This window comes from Hyperoodon ampullatus (genome assembly GCF_949752795.1).
Source record: "Hyperoodon ampullatus genome assembly, chromosome: 14".
Classification (NCBI taxonomy): domain Eukaryota; kingdom Metazoa; phylum Chordata; class Mammalia; order Artiodactyla; family Ziphiidae; genus Hyperoodon; species Hyperoodon ampullatus.
The window spans coordinates 39,468,435-39,488,900 of record NC_136927.1 but is presented as its reverse complement, the minus strand read 5'-3'; the positions used below and the strand labels follow the sequence as shown (position 1 = coordinate 39,488,900).

General features: G+C 47.6%; 1 protein-coding gene across 1 annotated transcript; it reads right to left on the bottom strand.

Moving 5' to 3' along the window:
- Positions 1–8,992: 8,992 nt before the first annotated feature.
- UBFD1 (ubiquitin family domain containing 1) lies at positions 8,993–20,220 on the bottom strand. The gene is made up of 7 exons (XM_079719797.1): positions 20,181–20,220; positions 19,667–19,996; positions 18,571–18,779; positions 15,879–15,944; positions 15,612–15,717; positions 11,716–11,798; positions 8,993–9,245 (listed from the first exon to the last, which is right to left on the bottom strand). The coding sequence occupies exons 1-7, from the start codon at positions 20,203–20,205 to the stop codon at positions 9,135–9,137; spliced, it is 930 nt and encodes a 309-aa protein (XP_079575923.1). The 5' UTR covers positions 20,206–20,220; the 3' UTR covers positions 8,993–9,134.
- Between the last annotated feature and the right edge of the window lie 246 nt (positions 20,221–20,466).

Below are 20,466 nucleotides of genomic sequence, written 5' to 3'. Positions count from 1 at the left end.
GGCACTAGAGGTCCAACAGGCAACCAAACAGGCTGCAAGAGACTCTTTTGCTGGGAATGTACCATAATTTAACATCTGGGGTAAATTTCCTTCTTGCTATTTTTTTAACCTCCATGGCAGCTGCACATTTTACCAAAAATTGCATCTGTGTTTACTGCTGCCTAAGATCATGAAGTCTAGCAGTACTGCCACTGAAGTGACTGCTTGCTAACCTCTTAACCATACACGTGCAGTGAAACGGCCCATTCACATCATTCTGTAGCTGATCTAAGTCCCGAAGGAGCCAGAATGAGGAAAAAAAGCTCACTGAATCACACACATTACTCGTTGATGATGCTATTAAAGATCTGGGTGTTCAAACAACAGCAGAGGCCTTTCTGGTCTGAAAACTTGCTGCAAAGTTCTCTGAGAGACCTGTGTGCCACTATACATAGGCAGCAAACTGGCCAAATGTAGCATTCCAAAGTGCGTGAATTAGAATAAATGGGATTGTGTGCAGTTTTTAATTGTCGAGGATCAGTGTGTCTGCTGTATGCAGGGCCCTTTGTGAGAGGGTGGCTGGGAGGCCTGTCATGACCTGTGTGTGGCCCTGTCGCTCTTCTGTGTCTCCCAAGCAGCCAGTGCACTCACGTACCCAGTGAAACAATGATGTGCTCACCGTGTGCAGCGCACTCCCCGAGGCAGGGCCTCGGTACACAAGGATAAAGACTGTCTCTGCTCTCAGGTAGCTCACCATCTAATAAGGGAGACAGTTAAAATCCACATGATGCTTCACATTCAGCATCACCAATACCTGACGTGATGAACTGAGGACATGTCACCTCTGGTGCTGATAAAACTGATCATGAGGAAACAAATCCAGAAGGTGGGACTTTAAAAAAAAAAAAACAATGATATGGGACAAAAAGGACAGGGTAACTAAATTAAAGGAGACCAGAGACACATCAACTTCATGGGAAATGTGAAGCTTGAAAGGTTTGGGGAAAAAAAACTTACAAGACATTTTGAGGACAATTGGACTCTACATAGGTGATATAAGACAAGTGTTAAATTTCTTAGATATAATCAGTATTATGTAGTAAACTAACCTTATTCTCAGGAGATGCATACTGAATACATCTTGAAGCATCATGATGTCTGCAGCTGACTTTCAAATGGTTCAGGAAAAAAAAAAAAACAGTAGCAAAACTGTTAACAAATGGTGACTAGCTGACAGGTATATGCATGTATATGGGCGTTCACTGTACTACTGTCAACTATCCTGTTTGAAATTTGTCAAAGAGAAAATTCAACATGATACATGTATCAAAAAGTATACTGATGACATACAACTGGATATCCAATGATACGGGATTGGTTAAATAGAAATAATTTTACACAATGAAAGATTGGTGTTTTAAGTGAAAAGAGACTATAAACAGCCTGATTCCATTTCCATAAAACACATACCAAAATGTTAAAGATTACCACCACGTGGTAGAAATAACATTGGCTTATTTTCACTAATCAGTATTTTCTAAATTATAAATACCATGTTTTGTGTAATAAACAAAAAACAGAAGTATTAAAAATCTGTGAAAACTGAGAGTAGTTCAGCAGAAGCTGAGGAGTGAGGCTTGGGAAAGGCGTTCCTGGGCAGTGAAGCCCGAGCAGAGTTTCTAAGGCTCTGCCAGGGTCAGCCCCGTAGCAAGGGCAGGAGACATGGAAGCACCCCGTGTGCACAGATGTCATTTGTTCAGGCAGGGATATGGCTGGAGCGTGAACTCATGGGTGGGGTGATCTGTGGTTCAGGCTGTGGCCGGGATCAGGTCACGAGGGAGGGCCCTACTGTCTGGTAAGGAACTTGTTGGCAGCGGGTGCAGGATTTTCCGCAGGGAAGACACAGTTAGCTATACTTGAGCTCAGCGGTTGGCGGCAAAGGGTGGACTGAAGGGGATCAGTTTACTGGTTACTAGAAGAACCGAAGAGAAAGACGCAGATTTGGAGGATGGGATAAAGAGAGATGGACTACAAAAATATTCTGGGGATAAAAATAGCAGTACTTGGTCAGATGATGGAGGAAGTTAAGTCTAGGGTATCTCTCAAGCTTGTGGCTTGGGCTACTACTGGTGCTGGGTGAGTTGCTGTCTGAAACAGGGAACAGAGGAGGGTCAGATTGAAGAGGGAGACAGGGACTTCCCTGGTGGTCCAGTGGTTAAGACTCCATGCTTTCACTGCAGGGGAGTGGGTTTGATTCCCTGGTCGGGGAACTAAGATCCTGCATGCCACGTGGCACAGCCAAAAAGTTGAAAAAAAAAAAAAAAAAGAGGGATATAATTTCAGTTTGGGACGATGGATTTATTTGTGGGATACCCAAGCAGGTGACAGACAATGAGCCAGATCTCAAGAAAAACTCCGGGCTGGAGTCAGAGTGTTTGTGAGATGCTTCGCCTGGGCCTGCTCCCTCCTACTGCGAAGTTCCCGCTGCGGATCCCCCCTCCCTCTGATAAGGGATTTACGTGGGAATGACTGACCCTCTGCTCATGAGACGGCCTCTTAGTGCTTAAGCCTAAAGTGAATTCTACTTCCTTCAGAAGAGCTGGGCTGGAGAAGCTAGGAGAACTGTGTGAGACCTACCCCTTGAAATTTCTCTATCAAGTGCATGTATTACTTACTTAGTTTTTTAAATGGTAGCCAAGCAATAAATGTCAAGGGTCAAAGTTTAAAAAACAAATCACAAACACAAGTTAGTGACCTTAAGACGTTAAACTGGGGAGAGAAAAGAAGAAAAACTATGAAAGCAAAACAAGTAGCCAAGATCTTTCCTAAGTTCTCAACAATACCACGAGCATCTGCACAGACTCCGGCACCAGGTAAATCTGGGTTCTGAATCACAGCCCTGGTCACTGACAGGCATATGACCTTGGCTAAGTCACTTCTCTAAGCCTAAGTTTCCTCCGATGGGTGAAGTGGGGCTGACAAGAGGGACGTGGTGGAGTGGTGACGATGTAACGCGTGTGCATAATCTGACCCAGTGCCTGCCAACGGACAGACTCAGTGAAGGAGCTGATGTTACGGGACTTGCAGGCAGGGTATTTAAGAGCAAGTCCCCTGTGGAGAGAGGGTACAGAAGAGGAACCCACTCTTCACCAAGGCTGGAGCCCTAAAGAAGGTCCTTTCCAAGTGATTTACCTGGCACATAGCAAGAGGTCCAATCTCTGCTGGGTGGTCTGCCACAGCTGCTGCTTTCTACAGTCTGCAGTATTCACCTGAAAGCCCCAGACTCACAATGAATGGAAGTCAACTAACACGTCTCGGACACTAAGGTTATTATGCTTGTGTGTTTGTGGAGGGCAGAGTAACAAGCCAATAAGAGCCCTGTGTGGTATTTCTACTCTGGAATTCTCCTTCCCCTGGGGTTGCAAGTCTGGTAGAAGCTAAGTCAAGAGAGAACAAAGCAGAGCCAGGAGGTGGAGGGTCTGGCGCCTGAGGAGACTGAAGCGCCTGCATAGGCCTAGGTCTGACACTCCGGATTTTCTGGTTACATGAGCCAAATCCTCTTGCGTAATTCATGTGAATTGGGTTTGTCACCAATAACCAAGAGTCCTCAGTCACGGACCCCTGGAGTCCTTACATGGGAGGGAAGCTAGAGTGATCAGAGGACGAGGGGACTCTACCCAGCGGGGGCGCGAGTTCCCTGGCAACCTCCTCCTGAACCCCAGCTCCAGAAGCTGCAGTAACAAACAGTACAAGACTCACGACAGGAAGCGAAAGAGAGTAGGGGTCACTGTGAAATTAAGATTAAAGACATATGGGAGGAGATTACTTTAAAGTGAGAGAGAAAAGCCAGGACTAGCAACAACAGAAAAGTTAAAAGGGTATTTAAAAAAAAAATACAAGACTTGGGAGAAGGACTCAAAAACATAAGGATTACTGATTGGAAAGGACAGTTCTAGAAGATATATTAGATGATATTACTAATATCATATCATCTGTATATTAGATGATATTGCTGAATTGATGTTAGTTTTCTTAGGTGAGGTAACCGTGTCATACTTAGGTATGACAATGGCCTTATTCTTCAGAGATGCTGCTTAAATATCCACAGGTGAAGTGTCATGATGTCTGCATGCCTGTCAAATGCTTCAGCAAAATAAAGTATGTGAGAGAAAGCAAATGGAGTTAATATTTTAACAACTGATGAACCCAGGTGAAAGCATGAGGTGGTCACTAGCATTTTTCAACTTTCTGTAGGTCTGAAAATTTCCAAAACAAAAAAGGGAAGACAGCAAGGGATTGAAATTAGATATGGAGGAAAGTGGTAAAAATAGAAGAAACTTGAAAGCTAGGAGTTATAAAATGCGGTGAAGAGTAGGAAAGGTTCTATCAGTAGAATAAGACAGGCTAACAAGGCTTCAGAACAAAAATAGCCTTGATGAACTGGAAAAGCCAGAGGTTAATCCCAGCTGGAAGCAGCCGGGTGGTGTTGGCACAGGCCTCCAGGGTGGAAAGCACGTCAACTTCCTACAACTGGCATGAGCTAGACAGACCGCTCGGGCAGAAGCAGGAAGAAGTCCTTGCCTCCTGCCCTAGTGACAGTCTGTTCTGTGGGGTCCTGTTGTAGAAAGTGTTCTGTAAGCTACCCACAGTTGAGAAAATGCCAAGAGATCTGCCCCCCCCCAAATATGGTAAGAAATTCAGACTGGAGTTTATCTCATTCTCCGTCTTAGGAGGGTCAATCATCCTATTCGTTTTAAGGTGCCTGCAGTAACAGTTCAGAACTGGGATAGAGTCCAGAAGTACCCTCTGTGCAGACCGAAGATTCCCTAGGTGGGCAGCAGGCAACGAACCGAATATAGCACAGCCCCACCCGTCCCTCCCTCCCATATAACAGTCAGAGGCTTAAGAATCTAACAGTGTTGTGTCAGGATTATGAGGTATTGGAAAAGGGGAAAAGAGCCAGGAAGGGGCAGTGAGACCAGAGCCTTCAGGAACATTTACAATGCAGGGGGAAGAGAAGAGAGGGTTCCAGCGGGAGTGGTGCTGGGTCAAAACCAGTTCTGACAAACTACAGTCACTCTTTGTGCCAAGGATTCTGCTTTTGTCCCATTTTTGCTAACAGATCTCCCTCCCTCCTCCTGGGTCTTTGTAGCTTGAGACTAGAGCTGCAGCTCCATCTCAGTGTTTCACCAAACACGTCCTCGAAGAGTGAAGTCACACGAGGTGCTAGGCGGGAGGTGTAAGGGCTGGGAGGCAGCTTCCCCTCCAACACCTGGGGGCCGGGCCAAGGAGAACAGCCCTAACAGGGACGTGGCTGGCTGCCGAGGTGGTAGTTTGACTAACACAGCGTAAAGCAAATCAAACCCCTTTATCAACTATTTTCAGCAGGAACAAACTTGGATATACTTATACGCCAAATAAGTAAGACGGTTACATGGTACACCACAGCTGGCCAAAAATGGCTCTGGGCTCAGTTCCAAATGTTGGTCAATCCCCAGTACAGATTAGGCGCGTGAAGAATTGGAAGGAAAAGGAGACGCAATTAATTATCAAACTTTAATTGATAGACTAATCTTACAGGATAAACAATAAGACAGCTAGTCAAGGTTACACTTAAAAAAAAAATCCAGCAGCGCAAATCTAGTAAGACTAAATATGTTCATCTCCTCCCAAACAGGCATTTGATTAAAAACAAAACCCAGAACAGAGCGTACACCACAAGGAAAACATGGTACTTATATATATTGTCAAATAATTCTGCAGAACTGGTTAAGAAAGAGATTCTTAGAAATTCAGAAAGCAGTAGAACCACCCAGCCTGGCAGGTAAATTTGCCAGATGTTGCGCGCTTTGGAGGGCTCCTGACCGCCTGTAACTTCAGAAAGGCCACCAGGCCCCTCTAAGAAGGAAACAGGGGCCAGTCCTAACTGGAGATGACTTTTTCACAAAGCTGTAAGACAAAGGGACCATCTTTTCCCAAGACAACAGGCATGAGCAGAGGCAAGGAGAGAAAGAGGCGTCCCTCAGAGGATGTGGTGGAAAGCAAGCCGCCCTTGCGTGGCCCTTGACACCCGGGGTCCATCCCACACCCTTCCCTGCCCCCGGCAAAGAGGGCGGGCCAAGTGCGGAGCCCAGGACCGCTCCTCCAGGCACGTGGTTAGAGTGAGAGTAAGAAGAAAGGCAGCCCCTTCCGGCTGAAATACGGCAACTTTTCAGAGACGTGGCAAAGTGAGTTTCCTTGGCCCTTGTAATCTAAAGCAGCAACTCCAGAGAAAGTGCATCCTTAGTTCAGTTCGACTTCATTTAAAAAGAACTAATGCTACTTGCTAAAGGCCCGTCATCAATTAAAATACTTAATACCAAAGAGTTCCAGCACGTGTCGGGACTGTCTTTCTACATTTTCTGACCGGACTGACTGGAACAGAGCTGAGGGGCCAGGCCGCGCAGGGACCAGCTCGTCACTATCCTGCCAAGTCGCCTCAGGGAGGGAAGGAAAGGCAGGCTGCCTGCGAGCGAGCGAGCGAGCCCTGCAGGGGGACCGCCGGCATGACCCCCCCGAGAGAAAGCAGCGGCCTCGGCCACGCTGCCCTGCACGCACGCCCCGGGCCGCGGCGAGGGGATCACAGCCAGGGCTCCGCCCAGAAAGCATCCTGAGGGAAAAACGAACACCGTGAGGCTACTGAAGGGCAAAGAGTCTCAGTTTGCTAACACAGGTTTAGTCAGTACATTCTGGCCCGTAAGATGATGATGAAGCGACCACTCACGGGGCCGAGTGACAAGCTAGTGAGTACTGCTGGGACCCAGGCATGGCTCTACACCCAACACTCCTCCCAGCGGCTCCTGGTGCCACCCCCTCGGCTCTCCGGGGCTTCCAGCAAGGTCTCCACGGAGTCGGGAGCCAGAGCCCAAGATGGTTCCAGCAGAATTAGTGAGCTCTGTAAAGCAACACTCAGACAGGTCCATACGAAAAGATGTCATTTACATTATTTATATATCTCCAAGTAAGGAAAAAAGCACCATTTTACTTAAAATAAAAAGGCTCACACAGGCTTTGGTCCTGTCTTGAGATGACACCAGCCTGAGCGAGAGGCGGTTTGGCCCTCGGGGAGCAGGGAGACGGACGGGACACACGCTGTCGCCGGGAGGGAGGGGCGTCAGGTGGCACGGGCAGCCGCACGAGTGGGGCAAGTGAGGAGACCCGGCAGGAAGGGCCTCAGAGAGCAGCCCCACGCGGCCAGTCTGGGGACGGAGACGCGTGCTTCAAGGGACCAAAAGCAGGCATGTGGCACTGTCAGGACAAGCCTCCGGGACAGGGACGCCAGCCAACAGAAAGGGCAGTATTCAAACTGAGGTGACGCTTTTCTTGCTACGTGACCGTTTCCTCTGTAGGCCTGTCAACTGCAGAGGGAGGCTTCAACAATTAGCAAAGAAGCACTCTTTTCTCCAGGAGCTGCGGGCCAACAAGGACAGAAAAGCTACAGTCACTGCTCCTTTCTCAAGGATGAAAACCAGGCAGTTTCCTGAACACTACACACTTCCCATACATACTTATGCCCCCCAAAAAAGCGACAGTAGGTTTTCCTGCCCAGATGCATAACTTGGCATTGACTACACCACGAAAAGCAAGAGTCTGTCTGGATGGGCTGGATTCCTGAACTACAGCTTAGAAGGGAAGGGCGCAGAATATCACCATGAACTGGCTCACAAGGAATAGTCATCTTAGGCGAACACATGCTAATACATTTCACAGAATGAGGGGTAACAGTCTAGAATCCAAAATGTGAAGTTTGGAACATCTCTCGCCAAACCTTACTATGAGGGCCTGCACCAGTGAGACGAGAATTGCAAAGACAGCAGCAGAGCAACAGCGAACAGCACAAAGGGTATCATTCACCAAGAGACCGTCCCTCGTTCCAGAGTCAACCAAGCCATCGGGAGACAACAGAACTTCACGTGGACAAAGAACATAAGGGCTAAAACCAGAAGAGGGAGAGCTAATCACGAAAGCCATTTATCCCATTTTCGATGTTTAAATACATCGGCCAACCCACTAGGTCAGATGTCTTCTTCTTGAGAAAGGCAGCATCTCTGAACCTGGGATGAAGGACACTTGAACATAACACATGAGCAGAAGGACCCAATGGAGATGCGTAATTGAAAGAATCATTGGACTGCTGAAGAATTTCTCGAAACTTCTAAGGAAAGAAGGATCTGGGTCTGTGGCTGTAGGGCTGTATAACTGGCTTCCACCTGGCTCCTCTCAAAGAGGTCTTTGTCGGCATACCCAGGCACACCTGTGCCAGGCTGGGCCTCAAAGCCGAATCAGTGAGGGCTGCAGACAACCATCAAAGCAGCAGCGGATCTCCCCAGAGATCGGGGCCCAAACGGCAAGACGTTCAGACAGGAGTCACTGAGACACACTCTGCTGCTCAACAATCACCATGGCCAGTGTGAGCGACCCCGACCAGACCCACAGCTCTTCCTCTCCCGCCTAGTGCTCACGAGCAGCAGCGTGGCAGGAGGGAAGCCAGGGAAGGAAGTGCTGATGAGGTACAAAAGGAGGAACTGACATCTTTGGGTTTTTAAAACATAAATTCCAATCTAGGAAGTGGGAAAATAAAAAGGGAAAGAATTCATTCTGAATCAATGGACAGAGAAATATGGCTTACTAACCCCACATTCTGCATACAATTTCATGTAAGAGAGGGAAAAACCCACCCCAACTCATCACAACGCAGTCCAAATGTTTGCAACCAAAGAGTCATGAAAATATTTCAGGTGAAATCACTTAAAAAAAAAGAAACCAGAAAGCTTTCGATCATTGCTTTCTAAACAAAATGGCAGATCTACTCTCAAACACACTTAAGAGTATTCCACACAACATGTTCAGAATTCAGATTTATTGATTTCCACCATATTGACTTTTAAAAATGGTATGAAGCTGACTGCAAGAAAGGGAACCGGTGATTTTAAGTTAAAATTAAGCTAATGGTGAAAGTACATCACCTCTGGCTTCAGTCACCACATCACCTTAGATTGGATATAGATTTTTTTTGAACAAAGTTCCAGAACTCTGAAATCCAGGGATGCTGCAGGCCTCTCCCAGCAATGTCCTTCACTTTGGGTCAGTCTCCTGGGCCAGAGGTGAAAGTGCTTTCAAAAATACTGCCATTTCCCCAGCACAGTGTCTTTGATTGCATCCACATATTGAGTTGGAACCCAGTACACCCAGTAGTAAGAGGCTTCCGTGGGGCCCAACTGAAACGCCTGGAAGGGAAAAAGGAAAACCAAGCGGTACTTCAGAGGTCGGGAGACTGAGCAGGCAGCACAACAAACATGGGGAGGGCTGAGAAGTGAATTAATTAAAAAGGGAAGGGGAAAAAAAAACTGTGCACATGGGGAGCATTCTCCTGTCAAAAATAAATGGATAAATAAAACATAAAAAGGTGGGAGAGTTAAGCATAGCCGATCCTAAAGCGGTGGTTCCCAAACTCGCGCGTGCAGCAGAGCCAGCTGGGGGCTTGTTAGAACAGACTGGTGGGCTCCAGCCCTTAAAGTTCCTGGTTCTGGAGAGGTGGGGCGGGGCCTGAGGATCTGCATTTCTAACAAGTTCCCAGGTGATATAATACTGCTGATCCAGAGACCAGTTTGAGAACCACTGCCCTAGGAAAACTGTCACACATGCAGGAGGAAACAGACATGAGTGTTCAAAGCAGCACTGTCAGAAATGATAAAAACCTGGAAACAACCTACATATCCATCAGTAAGGGAATGCAAAATTAAAAGTGACCTACTCGTATGAATACTGGATTTACTTTTAAAAGGTATGAACTGGATCTAGTTAATACAGACAGATCGTAATGTCGAACCAAAAAAAGCAAGTTGCAGAACGATACATACCATGATACCATTTATGAAAACTGAAAAAACACAAAACAATACTGTATCTTGGTCATGGATATACGTGAAAATAAACGCACAGAGAGATGGGAAGGATCCACATGATAAATCATGATAATGGCAATAGGGGGAGGGGAAGACAATGGGGACATATTCACTGTTGATATATTTTCTTTTATTTAAAGCAAGATTGAAAACAAGTTACAAAATATTTACAATAGTCATTTCTTGGTGATGGATATATGGGTTTGTTATAGTACTCTCGGTCCTTTTCTGTGCTTTTTAACATTTCTCTAAGGTGACATTCCCCCCTTTTCTAAGGTGACCTGTGAATCTAGCTAGTGAAATGGCATCTGCAAAGAGGGAAATAAACAGTTTCATTAAGACAAAGGCCAATGTGCTACTTAATGGCGTTTAGAAAAGAAAGGGGGCGATTAGAACCCACCTCTGCCAGCAATGACACCAGAGAGAAATCAGCATTTAAACTAAATACAAAGGCATTAGCCGTCCACACTACCTCCTTAAAAGATGTCCAAAATGGTCCACTCTACTTGTTTGAAATCCTTCTTCCCAGGCTGTCTGAAAACTGGGACTGCAAACCCTACCGGGTCAAACTGGTGAGACAGATGTTTCGAAAGGGAGTGAAGGGGCCCAGTTGAAAATATTAAAATCCAACTTTTAAAACAGAAAAAATCACTAAGCAGGCAAAACAAATCACCTGCAATCCTTTAAAGACTACAGAGACTAGTGGCGGAAGGGCCGCCCGAAGGCCTGAAAGGAGCCCGTGCCGTCGTCGCCACTGCCCGGAGGACACCCATGAGCTGTGCACCCAAGGCTGCATGGCACCCATGGCCTGACGCAGCCCCTGAGCTGACAGACCCCGACAGGGCAGCAGAGGGGACACGACTGGCTGACCTCCTAGAGCCAGGGGACCTGTCATCTGTCCAGAAGAAACTGCCATGCCTCGAGATCCCCTTTTCCCGGACCTCCCAACACCTCCCTGCGCTGTGAACCCTGGAGGCCAACCCACAGCTCAGACCGCTAGCTCCTGCTCCTCCCTGGGCTGGCCGCCGCCGCCGTGGCTACATCACTGTCGCCTCCTCAGCGAGCAAGGGAGGCAGCCCCACCCGCACCCTATCACCGCTCAGCTCAGGTCCCTGGCACAGCAACTTCGGAGCAAGGTGGCTGAACTTCATTTTTAAAGCAGTCCCTTCAACAGTGCTGGGAAGACAGAAGGTGTCTGCCTAAGCTGCTCAGGGAGTCTCGCCATGGAACTCCTGCTCTGTTCTGCAGACCTGGGAAAGGCCTCCAGACATGCTGTCTGGGAAAGAGCAGCCGCTCTCTTTAGAGCACAACTCCATGCTTGACCAGGTCACAGACTCCACCCTCCCCACAGGGTCCTCGGCCACTCGAGGGCTGCCCCCTGGGATAAGCAACATCACTGCAGAAAGGGGCAGCCTGGTGCCCTCACAGACGCCAAGGCGAGTGGGAGGTTTTGTTTCATACGCAAGACAAAACTTAAAATGAAGACCCACAAGCCATTAACCTCCTCTTTATATTTATTTTCCTGGTCTAAAAACAAAACATTACAGATATGAGAGATGCAACAGAGATAAAGTGTATCCCCTTTAAACTGCTGGGGGCGGGGTGCGGTTTGCAAAATAAACAGAGCGAGGAATAGGTCACGGATTAAGTTCTAAGAATGGGAAGACAACACGAGGGTCTTAAACCTGCGCGTCTTCTCAACACTGAGTGTTCTCCTCAGTGAAAAATCCATTCCCTGTTGGAGGAGCAGAAGCAGGAGTCTAGTGAGGGCCGGGCCACGCTGGCTACTTACCATCATGTGGTAGTCTTCGTGTCCTTCGATAGGTTCACTGACCACATTTTTAATGGAACCCATGGGCAATTTCTCAGTCCGCTCTAAGTTAAGAGGGATTACAGTGATTATTAAAGGCCCCCCGCTCTACTCCTGTGACTCAGCAGTCCCTCTTCAGGGCTGGTGGCCGGGGGAATCTTTCCCCACCCTCTAGGGACGACGGGAGAGATCTTCTGGTCAGTGCACCTCCAGCCCTGCTTGGGAGTTGGGGACTTCTCAGGAGCAAACGGGGAACTGGACTTGACAGAGGTATATTAAAGGTTTCTGAGAGCAGAGGTAGAGCTTGCCTGGTGTTACTCCATAACGTCTGATGATTAATAAACACCCAAGAAATTCCTCTGCACCCTTACTGCCAAGCCCAGCCCTGGCTGAGGTCTTCGGCACCTGGGATAGTCAAGGGGACCCAAAAGAGGCAAATGCATGCCCCTGTTACTTGTACAAGAAGGGGGATGCTTGGGGCTTTAAGACCAGTTTCTATCCCTTGATCCTGCTCACTCACCCTCCCCCGCCCCGTTCCCTCCCTTGGTCCCCCACCCCTCCAAATACACACACTTGAAGAAGTTCTCTGAGAGCATTCATAACCTCTTATGATTAACACTCTAAATGCCACTTATCACACGGGGTCAGAAGACATTTTGCAGCAAGTTTAAGGATGGCAGGTAAGAAAGAGGAGGCAGCAAGGGATGCCTGGAGTGAGATGAGACTGGAGGTGAGGAGCCGAGGGCAGCAGGACAGGGCTGGTGGCAGGAGAGGCGGGGGCACCTGCACAACAAAGCCACCGCCCAGAAGCAGCAGACACCTCAGGGAGGAGTTCTCAGCACATGGAGAAACCAAGCTGGAAAACTCATTACAGGCTTTGCAGAAAGCAAAATCTGGAAAATGGAGAAGTTGACAAAACAAACCAGGAACTTAGAGCCCTGACTTGTTGTCTAGTTGGTGACTCGAGACATGTTATTTCCATCCTGTGGGCCTTGGTCTCTGAAAAATGGGGATGAGGAGATGGGACCTGAAGATGTTCATTCAGATTTTGACTTTCAGTGGCTCTAAAACAGTGACCCACAGGTAGGACCTGACCAGCACTTATCTTTAAGATGGAAACTTTTTAAAACACCAGCCATTTTGAATTGTCCAGAGATTTCACGCAAAAATATGGACTTCTGGCTTCTCTTGAAAACACAGAAGATTCAACAATCCTGGGCCCACATTCCTGAGTGACAGCAATCAGCTAGATTAGAGACTCGAGTTCCCTACAAGCAGGGCACATGCTCCCCCGAGGCGGCTCCACATGGTCAGAGGTCCCAGTTCCTGCCTGGAGCTCATTCTTCTCCCTCCACTGGGCCTGAGGCTGTCAGTACTGCCTTCTACACACGCTACCGCAGGAGCCCTTGAGTGCCACTCGGTAAAGCATCCCATCGAAAAAGAGGCCAACTAGCAGCTGGGATGGTCACGTCAGCAGAAAGATGAAGCCAGTGGCTGGCAGCCAACTCCCAGAACAAGCTGTCCTCCTCGGACAGTGCTGAGGACACCCAGGTGACAGGACTCCTGGGCTCCCAAGTGAGAAGAAAGCCTGAGGTACACTGACACAGCTGTCTGGGTGGGAATGGAAAGCCCGGCCTTGGTCAACCCTTGAAGACATGAATGTTCACGGCCAGGCTCTTTAACAAGGCTAGTGAGTAATGTGGCTCTCAATAGCTCTGAAGCCCTGATACATCAAGATTCTTCTAGAGCTCTGCCTTTGTGCCAAAGCAGAAAGGCAGCTGCTCCTACAAGCTGAAATAAAACCTCTAACTCACGTGTGGGAGATTCTCTTTAGCTCCTGCAGTTACGATGTTGTTTCCTATACAACTTCATAACCTGAAAACATTCCCTGAGGAACCAACGAACACTTACACACTTAGTCCTCATCCAGCTCCCCTGTATGCACCCACCCTCTGGGCCAGCATCCTTAGCCCCTGCCTCCCATTAGGCTGCCGAGTGAAAGTGCAAGCCTAGGAAGAGGCAGGCTCTCAGCAAGTCAATGCAATGGTGGAGAACTAAGCAAAATCACCTGCAAGGTCATGAATAAGTGACGACCTGACAGAGACAGGGCAGCTCACAATTAAAAAAAAGCTGATGATGTGACAGGCTCTGCAGAAGAGAATGGCCTGCTAAAGGGTTCAAAGGCCCCTGGAAATGCTGGGAAAGCCCTTAAATATTATGCACAACTTGCTTTGCCCATGCAGTTAGAGTCGAAAGTGAAATGAAGACTATAGCAAGGAATCATAAACTTGTTAGAAAACTCAAGCATTTTGGCCATTTCAGTCTTTGTTCATTTTAAGAATCAGGATAGGATTGAAAACAAGAAACATTTTCATATTTCACGATTAAAATCTCACTCCCCATCACCCCTACTCCAATTATTTTCCATAAAACTTTGGTCCCATTTTAAGCAGAATCATACTAAATAGCCTGTGCCTGAAACCAAGTAACCTTAGATGATGAGATCCCCTATACTTCTCTTTACCATTTACCTCGAACACTGAATACCTACAGTGCTGGCCAGAAACAGGTGAATTAGGCATGTTCGGTTCCCTCCAGGAATCTAACAGGGGGACAGACAAGTCAGAGAGTAATGAGTGCTCTGAGGATGTAACGGGGCTCTCTATGAACAGAAGGGGCAGCAATTCATTTGGAGGGTGAGGGAGATATCAGGGAAGGCTTCATTAGGAGAGCACATTTAGGTAGGACCTCGGAAGACTTTGTTAACAACAGGAATGGGAAATAGGCATTCTGGGTAAGGGCACAGCATAAGCAAAGACGTGAGCTGTGCAAAGCACGGTGGGAAGCTCAGGGAGTGATGCAGTTGAAGTACGTAGGGCACAACAGTGCAAGTGGGGCAGGAAGTGAGGTCAGAAACTTAAACTGGGCCCCATCGTTGAGAATATGGGACACTATGTTTAGGCATTTGAACTTGGCCTTGAAGAGAGCAAGGTTTTTGAGCACAGGAACCAGTGAGGAAAAACCAGTACAGAAGATGGGCAGGACAAAAGAGATCCCGGATGGAGCAGGGATATAGGTTAATTTGCTTTAACAGACCAAGTTTTGAGATGCTAGGAGCTAACTGGCACAATAGAGTGGCAAAGAAAGGGACACAGATAATTCTGGAATGTAACTGACAAGACTTTGAACCATCTGGGGGAAGGGAGAGGGAGTACAGTCAGAGACACTTCCCAGCAAAAAGCAAGCCTGATTCACAGGCACAGGCAGGGTAGGTGGGGGGAAGCAGAGGGCAACCAGGCAGGGAAGGACAGGCAGGTCCCTAATACAGGGGCAAACTCTGACCTACAGGAGCCAGGCAGGTGACATAAATTAATAAAGCTGGCTACGATAAAAGATAAATGAAACAGTGAGGACTACAGCATGGACCACCTGAAACCACTGCTCGACTCCGGCTGATCGTTGCCATGTGAAAATGCAGGTCCAGAATGGCTAGATCTTTTGCTTCTTTTCAAGAGAAGCACAAAAAAAAAAAAAAAATCAGATCCAGTGAAACCTCCTGATTTTCACAGATTGTGTGTAAACTCATAAAACCCTTGTCTGTGGACTAGACCTTGCCCTCAGGCCACATGTTTGGAACCTCTGGTTTTGGCTGCAACTGAAGAGTCACTGTTTGATGGATTGGCCCTGAGATCAGACTAAAAAGAATGAGGGAAGAGGGTCCAAATAGAAGGCGAGCATCAAAAAGCAAAACTGAAAGCCAGGAGCACACAAAGCACAGTGGAGAAGGATTTCAGAATGAGGAGCGGAATTGCACCCAAGGCCACGCCCTGCAGGGTACGAGAGGCAGTGAGCCAGGAAGAGGTGAGAGCAGTCCGTACCTTTAGTGCCGATCCACAGCTGGTCTTGTTCTAGCTTAAAGGTAAGTCTCACTTTTCCCCCGGACTTATTGTACATGCCAGATAAGGGTACAGCTGGCAGGCGCTCCTGGAGACACAAGAGCATGGTAAGAGAGGGAGGAACCAGAAACAAGGCGAGACAGGAAAAGAAGACGGGACAAGAGTTGAGGACCTGATTGCAGGAACCTCAGGAAGTCAGAAGGTGAGCCTGGTTCCCTTTTAGAATGCTCACAAAGGAGTTTGGCTTACCTGGGCACCCTTAACAGATGGCATCACATCTTCAGGTTTTCCTTTATCCAACACTTTCCTGTGTTGCTATAAGTCAGAAGAGATAATTAAATGAAACAGCTGACTGCATTTTAGTCTATTATTACCTCTTTGAAACAGAGAATGAAGAAAGCCTTAATGTTTTGGTTCAAAAGCTTTTTGTGACTACAGATATGGGTCCTTTGACACTACAGAGCAGTGCTGTCCAGCAGAAATTTCCGTGATGGAAATATTCTATATCTATGCTGTCCAAAACAGTAGCCATGGGTCACTTGTGGCTATTAAGCACTTGAAATGTGGCTAGCATGAGTAAGGAACTGAATTCTTAATATTACTGAATTTTAATCAGCCACATGTGGCTACCACATTAGACATCAAAGCTCTAGAGCAATCAGGATTTCCAGATTGCTAATTCAAATAAACTACTTTCTTCTCCCCCTCCCCCGAAATCACCACTGAAAGAATTAAACATCAACATAAGACAGCCACAAAGGGTGCTTGCTCTCCTGGCATGTACAAAACAGGACAGCCGTTTCTGTCAACTTAAACTCCCAAAGAAACCTATAAGGATGCTGATAATCAGCTTAGCTGCCTAGAAGGGGCACTCCTTTAACAAATGAAGACTCAGTCCATTGCAGAAATCTTCCCCATAACCCCACCCTCAACCCCAGCTAAACAGAAAGCTCAGGAGCCACATTTCCAAAGAGAAATGCTGATTACTCTATAGCCTGACATTGAGAAGTCTCTAACCCCACTCCCACCTCAGGAGTCTGAAGCAGCTCATTAAGGGTTCTAATTAGGCTCATGGCCCCCTAAAACTGTTTTTGTCTGGCCCAAATGCCTGAGTCTTGTTTCCTCTCCATCTGTGGCTTTACAGGTACAGTCGCTGTCTGGTCAAGCTAGAACTGTAGGGTAACAAGTGGGTAGAGGGTAAACATTTAATCGAATTTAAGGACCAGGTGGCCAAGAGCCAGCTTAAACCCACACCAGCATGGTGGAAACCCTCTGGCAGGAATAAACTTAACACTGCCAGACTACTACCAAAAGGTCATTCTACATATCAACCCTAGATTCTTGAGCAAGCTGATGAAAAGCCAGGAGAACGGGTCCCTCTCAGTAGGTCACGTTATGCCTCATAACAGGCATCAATGAAACAAAGCTGCGTGGATTAGAAGCCTAACTGGACTCATAGCTCACAAGTACCTTTTGAAGAATTTTCCCTTCACTGTGGAGAACACTTCTAAAGCCTGTTAAGCTACCATTAGTAACTCAAAACCTGTATTTAAGAGGCATGTTATGCTCCAAGGGTGTAACCAGTGGGAAGGCTCATTCATGTCTGACATGTTCCTATTTGACAATTTCATACATTGTGGCAGAGGAAGATATGAAAATGGAAATGCACTCATTTAGTTACAAGACATTATCATCCCATATTTAGAAGCAAAAGTACCCAAATAAACACATTTTAGATGTTAACATAGGTTTACAACCCCTTATCTGAAACCCTAAGGACAAATGTTTTGTACTTCATAAAGTCTAAAACTTTTAAGGATTTTATAAACGTAATACAGTTTTCTTTTTCGTAATACAGTTTTAAAATACACTACATAATATTCTTTGTGCAGTCTAGGATAGCACCTTGTTACCAAATATGTTAACATTTCTAGAGCAAAACATGACTATTCACACTAATTCTGATCAGGTTTTGCTGCCAAATTTATAGAAGCACTTGGGTTTTCAGACTCTTTGGGGGTTCTGGAAGCACATATAAAGGCATTACGGACCTGTAACACAAAATCGTGTCCTTCTCACACTGATGGCTATGTGCCTTGGTGCCTAAGGTCACTGAAACTGATGTTGGTCAAGGTTGGTTTACTCTCCTCAGGATACAGGTTAAGTTGAGAATATCTATTTTCCTGGAACACATTAAGAGTGGCCAGGAGACTCCATAACTACAAGTGGGGTTTGCTGGGTGATAAGATCACAAGTGATGGTTCTTCCAATCAGTTCCTTCCACAGTGAAACACTCTTACTTTTCCCAATTACAAAAAAGAATCTGAATGGCTACAATGAGCACAAAACAGGCTGGATCTCTTCCATCCAAAATGACCAACAAAGCATGTAAAAATTCAGGCCCCCATTTCACAGACCAGGAAGAGGGAAAAAAGAAAATCAGCATAGTTATCTTCCTAGTCAGTTTCATTTGGCTTCCTGAAACAGTCAGTTTTAGAGGAACCTCTGAAAGCTATTGATTTCCATGCCTATCCAGAAAAGGGCTTGTTGACGTGAGGGAAGCCACAAGCCAAAAAACAAATGTAAGCACTTGTATAAAATGGAGGATTAATTCCAACAGTGGCATTTTTCTCTGGCGCTAAATAGGAGAGAAACCCACATCTGCTTCATTTCAATACCTGGTCTAAAGCCTGCCTTTACAAAGGCCTTATCCTAAAGTAGATAGACTTGAGACACACTGACCCGCCAGATGAGACAAAGATGCAAATCTCAGGTAGTTGTCACCTCCACTCAACAGCCAGCCGCACCCAACTGCTGCCATAAATTTCCATCATGGGCCCTGTCCAAAAAGGAGCTTATTCTAGAAAGGATACAACCAGCCTAGGCTTGAGAGGACAAAGCCTCACACTTCCCAGGACCAACAATCACACGACAGACTCACTTTCTGCCTGCAGAGAGGCTCCTTCTTGTTCTCTTCGGCCTTTGCGTCCTGCTGGGCAGCATCTTTGGGTGTGTTTACTGCTAAAACGTCATTTATCGTGGAGCCAACCACCATGATCTTGGCTCCACTGGTGACTTTTATTTCTCTCAACGTCTTATCCTCAGGGACAAGTCCCTTATACATGACTTTCTGCATGGCAGGCGGGAGACCTTGGGAAAAGGTAGAGGACAGTGAAAGGAAGAAACGAAAAACATTCTTGCACAACAGACCCGAAAGTGAATACTGCTCTATCACCAATTACTTTTGTGCACTCAGGCAATTCACAACCTCTCTGAGCCTCCAGAACTTCATAAGAGTAATGACAATAGTTCCTTCTGTATGAACTTGTTTTACGTACTAAGATATAATAAATACGGAGCATTTAGTGCAGCACCTGGTATTTAATAACTGATCAATAAATATCAGCTATTATTCATTCCAAGTTGTTCCTCAACCATCTTGTGACTCAAATATTAAGTGAGAGTCCACAAACCTCAGGGATAGAAACCAATACCGTTTCTGTTTTTATGGCGCTTACAGGGTACGTGCAGAAAATGTAAAAAGAAAATCATTTCAGATGGCAAACTGCTGTAAATAAAAAAAAACTAAGTAATACGAGCATCTGTGAAGGGGCCAGCATGAGAGCCAAAAACAGTGTTTCCTAAACTTCCCTTATTAGAAGTACCTGAGACATTTGCTAAAAATAATTCCTGGCCACATTCCAGACCCACTGAATCAAAATCTCCAGGGGGAAGGGCCTAGGAGCTGTAAATTTCACAAGCGCCTTAGGTGATTTTATTAGAGATGTTAGAAGCACGAGTTAGAAACTTGGGCCGAAGAGTCAAAAATGGGCTTGAATCCCAGCTCAGCCACTGACTAGCTCTGACTTCGGGTCTTATTTTCCCCACCTGAATAATGGGCACATTACGACTTACTTGGGAGGACTGTTGTGAGCACTGAAAACGCTGATGCAAAGAAAGTGGCCAGCGCGGTGCCTAGCACAGCGTCAACACTAGGCAGGTGAAGTGGGAAAGGCTGTCAGAGCCACGGGGATTACCTGTAATCGAGTGAATCTTCTGTTTTAGCTCGGAGCCTGTGCTATCCAGGGGAAACTTCACGTCGTGCTTAGTCTTGTTCCAGATGATCTTCAGGTCCACCAGCTCCCTGTCCGCGCCGCCGCCCGCGTCCTCGCCGTTGCTGACCGAGGCCTGGGCCGCGAGGTCTCCAGGGGGCTGGGCCGGGGCAGGCTGCAGACTGCCTCGCGCGGCGCAGGAGTCCTCGGCCGCCGCCCCCGCCGCGGCTTCGGCCTCCAAGCAGTTGAGGGGCCGCGCGGGCCCCTCGGTCGCCACGGTCTCGGCCTCCGTGTCCATGCCAGGTTCCTCCATGCCTGCAAGGGGGTTAGGGGGTGGGCGCTCGCCGCGGGCTGGGCCTGGGACCGGATTCTGCCCGGGCGCCGCCGGACCGCCGCTCCCGAGCCAGGCTGCTCCCCCCGCCGCGCCAGGCCGCATCCCCCAGGGGCGCCCGCTTCACCTCGGCCCGACCCGGGCGCCCGCCACCCCCTCCACACTCACCATCCGGGGCTCCGGCCGCCGCCATGATGATTGTGTACAACACCCACCGCTCCCGCAGAGGCCGCCGGGAAAAGGCGAGCTGACTGAGATTGGCCCCGGTAACAGCCCCTAATCGCGCACAGCCTGGCCGGAAACAGGTGGAGGTTTCTATGGAGACCCGCCTCCTCCGCTTCCCCGGCCCGGCCCCTGCCACGCTTTAGCTTTCAAGAACCCGGGGGGCGGGCCCGGGAAATCGCCCGCTCGCTGGACTCTGCCGCCTAGAGGCCGAGTGGGACCGCAGTCGTGC